The sequence below is a fragment of the Rhamphochromis longiceps genome, linkage group LG3 (genome assembly GCF_057381845.1).
Source record: "Rhamphochromis longiceps isolate RC_006_pf linkage group LG3, R_longiceps_female_GT1.1, whole genome shotgun sequence".
Lineage (NCBI taxonomy): Eukaryota > Metazoa > Chordata > Actinopteri > Cichliformes > Cichlidae > Rhamphochromis > Rhamphochromis longiceps.
Window position 1 is genome coordinate 69,087,150 of NC_140559.1, and position 12,739 is coordinate 69,099,888.

General features: G+C 40.7%; 2 protein-coding genes across 3 annotated transcripts in view; one reads left to right on the forward strand and one right to left on the reverse strand.

The window, feature by feature from the left end:
* Nucleotides 1-12,739, forward strand: part of LOC146676553 (protein NLRC3-like) — a 464,157-nt gene that overhangs the window by 139,838 nt on the left and 311,580 nt on the right. The gene's annotated exons all lie outside the window — the stretch shown is intronic.
* LOC146676560 (uncharacterized) lies at nt 8,186-12,103 on the reverse strand. 2 transcript variants are annotated; one of them, XM_085402215.1, is made up of 4 exons: nt 11,993-12,097; nt 11,459-11,509; nt 11,105-11,200; nt 8,186-8,958 (listed from the first exon to the last, which is right to left on the reverse strand). In XM_085402215.1, exons 1-4 carry the CDS (start codon nt 12,071-12,073, stop codon nt 8,641-8,643), a joined length of 546 nt encoding a protein of 181 aa, XP_085258341.1. In that variant the 5' UTR covers nt 12,074-12,097; the 3' UTR covers nt 8,186-8,640. The 2 variants fall into 2 exon arrangements, 1 of the variants encoding a protein (XP_085258341.1); XR_014910542.1 differs by lacking the exon at nt 8,186-8,958 and having other exon boundaries at nt 11,057-11,200; nt 11,455-11,509; nt 11,993-12,103.

Here is a 12,739-nt window from a genome sequence, read left to right on the forward strand (position 1 = left end):
AGACACAATGTAGAGTCCAGCATCATCCCTGTGTGTCCCTCTGGATCTGACAGAGGATCATCAGTGTATCTGGACTGCTCTGCTGCTGCTCTGTCCTTCTACAGTCTCTGCACAGTCTCTGTCTGACTCTGGCTACATTTTTGGCATTTATATTCTTGGTTGCTCTCTTTATATTTTTCACATGCAAAATGTGCCCATCTTTGGCAAGATTCATACTGCACCTGGAAAGGAAAAATAAATGGCTCATATTCTTTTTGGTGAATACTATTACTCAACATTTTAATTATGATTGGCAAGTAATGATACTAAGACTTATGTGTTTCTTTTGTTTTGTTTTGTTTTACCATTTCAATCATGCTGCGGTCAGCGTTAGCATCTAACATGGAGAAAACAATGCAGTAGTCCTCAGCGTTCCCTGAAACACAATCATAGTTAGGTTTTAATCAAACATTATTTATTGAATAATTAAAAAATAATAGTACATTTTTTCCAAATATACTTCCTGGAAAATTAGTCTAAATTAGACTTTGAGAAGGGTCTTATCTGAAAGTGTTTGAAGAGCACTATTTAAATTGGAAGTACGCACTAACGTGATAAGGACTTTACTGGACTTACCTCGATTTTCAAGTAGGGTGCAAGCTATCTGCATTCGCTCCAGCACAACTGGCTCTGTAGTGGTTGACACCTCACTGACCTCTCCAAAATCAAGGTAGTGTTCTGCAAACTGTGAGATTGATCATAATTAGAATGTAAAGTCTTAATTAGGTAAAGGATAGGATAATTATAAGCCACAAGGCTTCAGCCTATTCCTTTTTCAGTTACTGTATGATTAAGTACTTCTATGTAAAATGATCATCTTTGTTGTTGTTGACCGAAATAACTTTCACTTCACTTAAATTCACTTAAAGTCTTAATTCTAGCTAACAAGAAACTGAATCATTTGAATAAGGGTTACCTTTAACAGTAAAACTCCACAACTGCTGGAATCCTGTCGCTTGTTGTGTTGCATAGTCTGTAACTGCCACTCCATGGTGTCTTCATGCCCTCTCATCCTCAGAAAATTCCTAGTTGAACAAAAGTGTTTGTAATGAAACAAGATTTTTTTTTTTTTAATCTAAGAATAACACCTCAGTATCATACATACCTCCAGTTGCGCAGAATTTTCCTGTCATAAACACCTTCATTCCCATGGGGTCTATGAGCAGTATTTTCTGTGCAGAAATGTTGACAATCTAAAGAAAAAGTTAAATTAAAAATTACAATTGTTTGTGCCACTGAAAACTTATTTAAAAATAACACTTTGTGCAAGAAACTGCTTCACAACAAATTATGCAAATTAATAACAAAATGAACACATACCACAAGAATCCAGTGTGTACCAAAGTTCACAGGGCACAGCCACGTCTTCAACTGGGAACTTCATCTGTGGGATTGGAAGTGCAGAGTAATTTGGATTTACTTAGGTACCATGCGTCTCAGGGTGTTTTCAAATATAGTCTTCTTTAAAGGAACCGAACTCTTTCCTCAGCAACAGAAAGGAGTCAACTGTTTGGACCACTTCTGAGCTTTCAACATACCAGTTGAGGCATCTGAACTGCCCAGAAAACAACGAGCTTGCAACTACTGAACAGAGCAGGTGTGCAGCATTCTGCACAAGTATAGAAAAATGTTATAGAACAGTAAATAGGGTTTTTTTTTAATTTCAAAATTAGTAGGTAAATGACATTTCTTACTTACCTTTCGTCTGTCAATAACACGGTGCAGATATGCATCAATGACCTGTTTTGAAAAATCTGAGTTTATACAACAACAGCAACAATTTTTGAAGTAACTGCTTGAGTGCTGTACACAAAAACATCTAAAGGAATAGAATTGCTGATAAAGGTTCTTTCTGCATATACTGAAACTGGGTATTATGATGTCACAACATCTGTGTTGTGGTTGATAACATTTTTTCCTATTGAAGTGAATGGGTGAAACCTTATCAGAGTTTTGCAATACAAACCCCCCGACCTACTCGCACATTTTAAACTATTAATGGTCTCTGCACTGCAAATGCTTCAGAAGGAGCAGAACCTCGAAATCAGACTCAATAATGATAAGTTCTCTTACCTCATCAGAAAGCCACCGTGACCCCTGCAGTGTTCGAAAAATAACTTGTATGGTCCAACAGCTGCCTCCAAGCGCCCAGTATCCTTTGCACGCCATAGCCTCTTTACTAAAAGAAAAATATGATAAGTTAGCTCAGGCATGCATGAGATTTGTAGTGGATACGCTTGGTAAAGGCCGACGGGCCACAACAGGAAAAAGTCAATACAATAGGCATGCATTTACACGCAGAGAAATAGGAAAGGTACAGCGGGTGGGCAAAAGAGAAAATTACTGACAGGCAGATCCATTTCCAGACTTCCACAAGCTCAGTGCACGTTTCTTTACATCTAATATGAGTTGAAGACTGCAAAATGCAAACAAAGTCATGCAACAGTCAATTAAGTTGCAACGCCAAACTGGCAACAAATGACCAACTGGTCAAAAAGAGTTGTTCACTATGTCACCTTCATTTTCTAAGCTTTGTTTCCGGGAGGGAAGTTCTTGTTCACGCGTTTCTGGTCCTGGAACACAGTTAAACTCCTTGTGTCAGCCGTTTTGGGTGCATAATGAATCCTCTGGACTTTGCTGGCACTGAGGGTTAGCAGTAGGATGGCAGGGAGGCATCTTCAGGTCTGTGCTGCTGTTCACCGTCTGACTGCGAGTTGGGTATTTTTAATTGTCACTGATATTTACATGGTGGCTTCTTCTGTATGGCTTGATATGGTCAATGCTGTAGTGATTTCTTAAAGTTGCTCCTTCCGTGTTTTTTTAATCTCACACATTTGCCAGCGATGTCTTGAATGGTGTAGGGTCCTGAAAAATCTGGATCAAGTCTTCCTCCCTTCCTTCCACGTTTCATGTTCAAGAGAAGAACTTCATCTCCAACGCTGTACACAAGGTTTCTGTACTTCTGGACTCGTCTAGCATAAGCTTATGCATAAGCATAAGATTGTACTTAAACTGAAATATGACACCTACTCAGTGATTTACAACATAGAGGTAGGTTGTTTCCTCTTAAACATTTTAACTGCTTTCCTTACAAAATGAACTGGAAACCTATAAGTTCAGTCTCTGAGGTGCTCTGCGATTTCTCTCAGGGTAACGTCTGCCTGTTTGGTCAGAGTCCATAGTGCTCTGTGTGGAAAGTTCAGGTGTTTGAACATTGGTGGTTTCACGTAAACCCTGAACCTCAGGTGGTGAAGCGAGGGCAAACTCTTCTGAATCTTGAGGTGTAGATGTGTCCTCTCAGGTTGCTCTGGAACCACGTGACATTCTGCATCTAGAATCTGATCAACATGTCTACGCCAGACTAAGTTGGCTCCAACATTTATGGTGTATATCAGCGGTCCGGTCCGTGAACGAATCGTGCCAGAATGCCATTTCTGACTTGGGTCTCTGTAGTCTCTGGCGAGAACTCTTTGTCCAACATTGAAGAACCTGGTTTTGTTTCTTGTTGCTTCCACCATGGAAGACTGTTTATCTTGGACATCCTTGCGAATGTCTGGTTTCAGCAAATCTAGATGTGATCTCAGATCTCATCCCATGAAGAGCATTGCAGGTGTGTGTCCAGTTGTTGCATGAGTGGTAAGACAGTAAAAAAATTGTCAATTTTCTGTTGTAGCGGTTTCCCCTCTGTGTGACTGGCTGGTTCAGCTTTGTTGCAGGATGATGGTGAGCTGAAGTGATATGTCGTATGCCGTTACTCCCAAGGAAACACTGGAACTCCTCTCCAGTAAACTGATGACCATTGTCACTTACGAGCTGTTGTGGCAGACCTGTGCGTGCAAACGGTGACCAAAGACTATTGATCGTGCTGGCAGCTGTTGCTTGCTTTACGGGGAAGATTTCTGGCCACTTTGAGTGGGCATCAACCACAACCTGGAACATTTAGTCCATAAATGGGCCAGCATAGTCTATATGAATGCGTTGCCATGGAGCAGATGGCCACTCCCACGCGTGTACAGGTGCTGTTTGAGGCTGGCGCAGCGTCTGCTGGCAAACAATGCAGGATTTAGCCATATTCTCCATTTCACAATCAGTGCCTGGCCACCAAACATAGCTTCTAGCAAGACCTTTCATCTTAACACCCAAATGTCCATCGTGCAGTGAGTCCAGTACCTTTGTACGTAGTTTGGGTGGCAGGATGACACGAGTTCCCCACATGACACATCCTTGGCAAACGGATAGTTGGTCTTTGCGGGTGGAGTACGCAGAGAACTGAGTGTCACTACAGGACGGCCAACCATTCACAGTAAGATCGTTTGACAAGATTGTGTTTTGGCTCGTTTCTCTTTTCACCTGAGCACTTGTGACAGGTAGGGGTTCCATTTGTGTAACATGAAACACAGTAGCTGGAGCAGTCATTTCTTCGGTGGGTTGCATGTGTGGAAGACGTGAAAGTCCATCTGCATTTCCATGTAGCTTTGTCCCTTTGAACTCAATGGTGTAGGTGTGTGCACCCAGGAACAAAGCCCAAGCAAGCGTGCCGCAGCCATGGTTGGAATACCTTTCTGAGGGTTAAAGATGGACACCAGCGGTCGGTGGTCTGTGATCAGGGTGAAGTGTCGTCCATATAAATACTGATTAAACTTCTTCACTCCCCACACTAGACTGAGTGTTTCTCTGTCTATCTGCGTATAGTTGTGCTCGGCTGCATTTAGGGACCTTGAGGCAAAGGCAAGTAGTCGTTCGGATCTATCAGGCATTTTGTGAGATAGCACGGCACCAATGCCATATGGTGAGGCATCACAGGCAAGGCGAAGTGGTAGCTTGGGGTCAAAGTGTGTCAGAATCTCCTCTGATGTAATGAGCTGCTTAACTTAACTAAATTAAATGCCTCTTCATAGTTTGTCCATTTCCATTTGACATTTTGTTGCAGCAGAGAGTTCAGCGGGTGCAGGACTGTTGAAAGGTTTGGTAGAAACTTGTGGTAATAATTAATTAAGCCCAAGAATGAACGTAGCTGACTCACATTTTTAGTGTCTGGTGCCTTCAGGACTGCTTCAACTTTGTCCTCGGTTTTGTGGAGCCCATGTCTGTCGATCTTGTGTCCACAATACTCAATGGCATCCTTGAAGAACTCACATTTGTTTTTGTTTGCTCTCAATCCATATTTTTCTAGCCTGGCCAGGACTGCTGTTAGGTTAGCCAGATGAGTCTGACCGGCTGGAGCAGCATCTAATAACCAACTCACAAAATAAAGAAAAATAAAAACAAACCAACAAACACAAAAACACCAGGCATCATGATACAGACTTATAATTTGCACCAATGTTTTTTCGAAATTCTATACACGAAAGTGAGCGCGAGAGCCCTCGGTGCGCCTGCTCGCTGCCAAACTCAAAGTAAACTTTATTGTCATCTCCGCTACAGACAGTCCAGTATACAGAGATATGAGATGACGAGGCTCCAGTTACAGCAGTGCAAGTAAACAAACAATAAGAAGAGTAAGAAAATAAATATACACTTTAGGACCAGGGGTAAAGGATCAATAACAATTTAAATTTACAGTTTGAGGGGAGGGGGCCCCTGCTGCTTCCAAAAAGAGCACATTTCATTTATAATGTTGTAAATCCAAGTCCATTATGTATTCATGATTTGAATCCTGGGTTGTGTGAAATCTCAGAAATGCACCCTAGATGAAGTGAATCTGTGAACTAAGGTGTCGGTCTATTAGATCATGTTGTGGTGATCCTTGTGTTGGGGGATTTGTGTTCATACTAAAACCAATGGAAGATGGACAAGAAAAGTTCAAAGCCATCATGGTGCTCAACTTAGAAAAAATAGAAAAGAAGAGGAGGTGAAACGAGCAAAAGATGCAGGTAAGCAGATGTGTGATTGGATAATGGCAGGTCATCCTGAAACTATCAGAATCAGAGTGAGTCAGAAATTATGTGGGTTACAGTTGCTCCAAGAAGAAATGGTAAACAAACAAACAGTAACAGACTAAACTCCAAACAATACATTATGTTACAGATTTAAATATTAATTAGTCCTTGTCAATTGTTGATTTGTCCTGTTCTCATTGTATGACGAATTATGATGGCTGTTTGGTAGCCGTCTGCATACAATGGCTACTCTGTGTGTGTGTGTGTGTGTGTGTGTGTGTGTGTGCAGCAGCTTTATGTTAATGTGTGTAAGGATTTGTGTCTGTGTGTGTGTGTGTGTGTGTAGGGGGGGGGGGGGGAGGGGGGGGGGCGCCAGAGGGATTGTTTGCCCAGGGTGCCAAACAGGCTAGGACCGCCACTGCCTGCAAATAAACAACATTGACATCAAAAGTTTTACATTTCCTAAATGTATCCCACAATCTGAATATAACACCCACTTCCCCACATTTGATCCGCTGTGTTAAATATGATTAAGAACAGAATTCAATCATTTGCAAATCCTATAAACCAGTATTTTAAACAAAGTGAGAAAATGAAACATTTAAAGAAAAATATTAGCCCATTTTGAATTTGATGGCAGCATCCTCTCTCCAAAAACTAAAGGCTTTACGATGTTTAGTGCTGGACCATGTTGGTTAATGTGTAAACTTCTGAAACGTTCCACAGTTTCCATTTTGATTAACCTGACCAACATCTAACATAGAACACCTTTGAAGTGGACCTCGCAGCCTGTGGATAACTTCAAACACGTCGAGGTCTTCAGAGGCTGAACTTTGACCCAGCATCACAAGGAGCGCCATAAACACTTGTTACGGTTATTAGAAGGAAGCCAGCCTTTAGACATCCCCACAACGACATCGTGACCAAGGGTCTGTTGCATGATTTTTAACATGGCTACAATGTGTCGTCTGCTGAGTCATCGTTTAATACAACAACGTACTGAAAGAGAGCATTCAGCATCTGACTGAGCTGGACTAACCTTCCCTTTCAAAAGTGAAAACTGCAACATAAAACTGGAATACAACCAACTTCTAATGAAATGTAACATTTTATAACATGAACACAGATTCCAGGTGAGCTGTGTCTTCCAGGACTGGATTTACCAGAACAGGTATGAGGACGGTGCCTGACGGGCATGTACGAGCTGGAGTGGATCCCAGCTAACACAGGGTGAGGAGACAGACGACCGTTCACGCTCACACTTATTCACCAGTTAACCTAACCCCACTACCTGAATGTGTGTGAACTGTGGGAGGAAGCCAGAGTCCCCTGAGAGGACCCACACAAACACGGGGAGAACATCCAACCTCCACAGAGACTCTCTCTGCACTAAAAGCACAAAATAAAAATCACACCGTCATGTAATTCAAGAAACTGGTCTTAAAAACAGTTAATCTAATATGTCCACATGGAGCCCGTGTTAAGGTCCGTACTGGGCTTCAGAACATCAAGTGAACAACGTCAGATGGGACCTGGGTGCGTTGTCTCCTGATAGAAAGTGCTGAGGATCAGAAGGACTCAGGGACAACACGATATCTGTCCAGCAGAGGGCGGCATTATTCCAAACGGCTCCATCCTAGAAACATGATGTGGAACAGCTGACCTGTAGATCTGCTCAAGAACAATCGTCACAGTCTGATCACAGTCAGTCCCACGTCTGCCATGTTCTCAGCTTCCTTTAGTACAGGTAGCTTTAATGATCATTTCAAGTGTGGTTGTTTCATGGAAACAGAGAGCAGACTGCAACATCTGCACTGTAAAACCTAATAAGTTCACAGAACTCAAAAATTGTTGTGTAACAGATTACACAACAATTTTTTAGTGATGTTTTTAAAAGTTTTAAGTTTAACTAAAATAAAAATTATAGTTGCAGTTGCCTTAAATTACCTCAATGTTAACTCAAATGTTGATATTCCTCAACTTATAATTAGGGAGTAATAAACTCAAAATGTTCAATATTTTTCAACTTAATTAAGGTGGGAAATACACTCAAAATATTTTACATATTGCAACTCATATGATGTGGGAAATAAACTCAAACTTTTTCATATTTTCTAACTTATAATATGGGAAATAACACTTAAAATCTTCAATATTTTTAAAATACTGTGGGAAATACACTTACAAATAATTCTAAACTGTTTGCCCAGTAAATTATAATCAGCTAAAAGTGTTAGAAAACATGAAAGTAACAACACTAACAATTTAACAACTTTTTATTAAACACAATGTGCTTTTAAAAAGGCACAAACAACAGAGCTCACTCATAAAAAAGTGCTTCATAAATAAAACAAGAGAAAAAGACTCCAAGGGTCTCCATCTCAATTCTAAAATTCAATAACATTTTCAGTATTAACAGCAATTGCAGCTATTAGAACATTGAGGCATTTAACACTTACTGTACCTTGACAGCTGCAGCTCACTTTCTTTTTTAAAAATACATAAAAAAAACAGTACTGTTTCCACTGCTGTACTTATAGGGAACAAACATCAAGGCAGTGCATTTACGTATTAGGCAACAGAACATTAAACATGAATAGTGCATGAACTGAACAGTCATTCATCTTAAATGTGAGGTAGGAGAGGCAAATGATTAGGAAAAAAACAAACAAAAAAAAGCTTCCTCAATACTCAGCTCAACAAGTAGTCCATTCTGAGTGATTCACTCATTGAACAAATCATTCTTCAGCATCAGTAGACGCCCTTTCAGTGGTTTGTTGTCCTCAAGGCACATCACAACCTTCTGGATAAATGTGAATGTAAGCTCAAGTTTCTTTGGGTATTGTAGGTCTAGTGCATAGATGTACCCAAAGAGCAGGAGAAATGACTCAGCCAGATTTGTGGGACCATTCACAAGTATTTCATCCTCAACGACAATGCAGATGCTTTCGGGACTGAAGAGGGCCGAATCAGTAGTGTCATCCGTGACAACTGTCAGCAGAGCCACAGGAGTGTCAGTAGGGTCTGGACCATCTGCTGACTGCAAAACAAAAATAATACAAGAATGAGTTCAGCCCCACAAGGACACAAATCATGCTACTGATTAGAGGTGTGAATCTTCATAAGTCGCACGTTTCTTTTAGGATTATAATGTCAACGATTTAATTTGATATTGCGATACATCATGATGCATTACAATAATCTTAATTTGGGTTTGGTTTCAAAACATATGTGTAAATAAATGTTTTCAATAATAAATATATGCCAAGATATTTGTTTTTGTTATTTACCAAACATTTCTCTGACCACAACATGGCACCTCCAAAAAAATAGAACACTTGAATTTTAAAAGGGAGAGTTTTTATCTGTGGATTTGTTTTTGTTTATTAATCTTTCAACTATTTTCATGTTTTCTGGTTTATGCGTAACAATCTTCTTGCAATCTTATTCAACAATAGTTGATATATGGGAGAAAACAAGTCAGATGAGGACTGTGTTGAACATCCTTCCTGATATACAGTGGGGCAAAAAAGTATTTAGTCAGCCACCGATTGTGCAAGTTCCCCCACCTAAAATGATGACAGAGGTCAGTAATTTGCACCAGAGGAACACTTTAACTGTGAGAGACAGAATGTGAAAAAAAAATCCATGAATCCACATGGTAGGATTTGTAAAGAATTTATTCGTAAATCAGGGTGGAAAATAAGTATTTGGTCAATAACAAAAATACAACTCAATACTTTGTAACATAACCTTTGTTGGCAATAACAGAGGTCAAACGTTTACTATAGGTCTTTACCAGGTTTGCACACACAGTAGCTGGTATTTTGGCCCATTCCTCCATGCAGATCTTCTCGAGAGCAGTGATGTTTTGGGGCTGTCGCCGAGCAACACGGACTTTCAACTCCCGCCACAGATTTTCTATGGGGTTGAGGTCTGGAGACTGGCTAGGCCACTCCAGGACTTTCAAATGCTTCTTACGGAGCCACTCCTTTGTTGCCCGGGCGGTGTGTTTTGGATCATTGTCATGTTGGAAGACCCAGCCTCGTTTCATCTTCAAAGTTCTCACTGATGGAAGGAGGTTTTGGCTCAAAATCTCACGATACATGGCCCCATTCATTCTGTCCTTAACACGGATCAGTCGTCCTGTCCCCTTGGCAGAAAAACAGCCCCATAGGATGATGTTTCCACCCCCATGCTTCACAGTAGGTATGGTGTTCTTGGGATGCAACTCAGTATTCTTCTTCCTCCAAACACGACGAGTTGAGTTTATACCAAAAAGTTCTACTTTGGTTTCATCTGACCACATGACATTCTCCCAATCCTCTGCTGTATCATCCATGTGCTCTCTGGCAAACTTCAGACGGGCCTGGACATGCACTGGCTTCAGCAGCGGAACACATCTGGCACTGCGGGATTTGATTCCCTGCCGTTGTAGTGTGTTACTGATGGTGACCTTTGTTACTTTGGTCCCAGCTCTCTGCAGGTCATTCACCAGGTCCCCCTGTGTGGTTCTGGGATCTTTGCTCACCGTTCTCATGATCATTTTGATCCCACGGGATGAGATCTTGCGTGGAGCCCCAGATCGAGGGAGATTATCAGTGGTCTTGTATGTCTTCCATTTTCTGATGATTGCTCCCACAGTTGATTTTTGCACACCAAGCTGCTTGCCTATTGTAGATTCACTCTTCCCAGTCTGGTGCAGGTCTACAATACTTTTCCTGGTGTCCTTCGAAAGCTCTTTGGTCTTGGCCATGGCGGAGTTTGGAGTCTGACTGTTTGAGGCTGTGGACAGGTCTCTTTTATACAGATGATGAGTTCAAACAGGTGCCATTCATACAGGTAACGAGTGGGGGACAGAAAAGCTTCTTACAGAAGACGTTACAGGTCTGTGTGAGCCAGAGATTTTCCTTGTTTGAGGTGACCAAATACTTATTTTCCACCCTAATTTACGAATAAATTCTTTACAAATCCTACCATGTGGATTCATGGATTTTTTTTCACATTCTGTCTCTCACAGTTGAAGTGTACCTCTGGTGCAAATTACTGACCTCTGTCATTTTTTTAAGTGGGGGAACTTGCACAATCGGTGGCTGACTAAATACTTTTTTGCCCCACTGTACACCCTGGTTCTCCTTGAGTTCTGAGCGATGTCATATGGTTGATGCTGAGGCCAGTACACTTACATCACAAGTCCTGAATAACGTGGAGGCATCTTCACGCAGGTACACAGGAAGTGCACGAAGGACGAGGGCCCGTCTTGTATTTACATCATGCTGTTCCTAGATGAACATACAATATATATTAGAATAGTATTTACACAAATGCAGAGTAAAAACAAAGTGTTGGATAGCCATGTTCTGATTGTCATTGTTATAGATCAGGGGTGTCCAAACTTTTTGTGTAACGGGCTAAACTTGTCAATCTAGAAGGGTAACCCAAAAAAATCTAAAAATTTTGAATAATTCAGGGCAAAATTCTCTAGTTTCTTTGTATTTATTTTTTTATTTAAATTAGGACAAATTATAAAACTCACCCACTGACAACTGGTGAAATGTTGACTCTCTGTAGTACTCTTTGCAGTCTGATATCTGTAAACAATATGTGCACAAAGATGACTTATTAATATTCAAAAACATTTTTTGCACAGCACACACACACGTAGTCAGCTGATCTCATCTGATGCAGATCTGCTCCTTGATCAAGTGACATTTGTGTGACGTCGAATCAGCACCGCAGCTGGATGGCCCGATTTACATACCCAGCGCAGCTGATACTCACCACAATAATTTACTAAGATTATATGCACTCCTGTTATTAAGTCCAGTTCAGTCTGTTAATGTTAACCGTTTCAAACTAATGTTGATAGGTGTGTTGCTAAGCTTAATAACTTAAATAACAAACTTGAAATAATAATAATGATAACACACTCATGTTGTTTATTATTGTTCGCTTCATGCTAGCGCGCACACACACACACACACACACACACACACACACACACACACACACAGCTCAACAGCGTAAACTACTGACTGTGTAACACGGACAATTATTGAAATAAGTATACTCACAATACGCACGTGCATTACCGGCGAATACGACAACCGGTAGAAACGGACAGTAGAAAGTTTTAGTAGAAAGTTCAAACGCATGGAGCTAGAACTGCCACCGTCAACCTCCCGGGCAAGAATACAATGCATTATGGGAAATGTTGTCCCCCACGGAAAACCGCCAAAACGTTACACCATTCTAATTTGAAATAACATTACATATTTGTCACATTCGAAAACTTTATAATTACAATTACTTGGATTCGAATTCATTTATAATAAATATTCACTGTGCACAAAGTACGAATATATTTCCAGTAAAAAATAAAAAAAGAATGTTTATCGAAATTAAATTTAAACAAAACAAAAACACGTTAGACTTACCAAATTTAGGGCAGTTGATGAAAAAAAATAAGGTGGTGGTCGTGGAGGGTTGAAGTTGGGGACTCTTAATCCACAGGGCTGGCCAAATCTTCCCTGCATCAAGGTAAATTCAAGAGGGCTGACTCAGCTTTCCTGAGGGAGCAACAAGACTCCACCCACCAGAACGTCACTAATATATGCTTCTTAAACTTTTTGAGCGTTCCAAAAAAATTAGCTAAAAAATATTGAGCCCTATTCAATTAAAGCTGCATAAAAGCCAACAGAGCTCAATACTTTATAGTTTGCTCAACTACAAAACGACATTTGAGTGTTATGAGCTTATTAGTTATGAGCTAGGACAACTGTTAGGGATTACAGTGTGTGACAGCCGCCTCTAACACTCTG

Excerpts from the sequence above, each read along its gene's own strand:
- LOC146676560 (XM_085402215.1), bottom strand. The coding sequence starts at position 12,073 with ATGCGTTTGAACTTTCTACTAAAACTTTCTACTGTCCGTTTCTACCGG. Across the intron at positions 11,510-11,992 it reads CGGTAATGCACGTGCGTATT|ATATCAGACTGCAAAGAGTA; the intron begins GTGAGTATACTT and ends TATTGTTTACAG. Across the intron at positions 8,959-11,104 it reads CGTTATTCAGGACTTGTGAT|TCAGCAGATGGTCCAGACCC; the intron begins GTAAGTGTACTG and ends TTTGTTTTGCAG.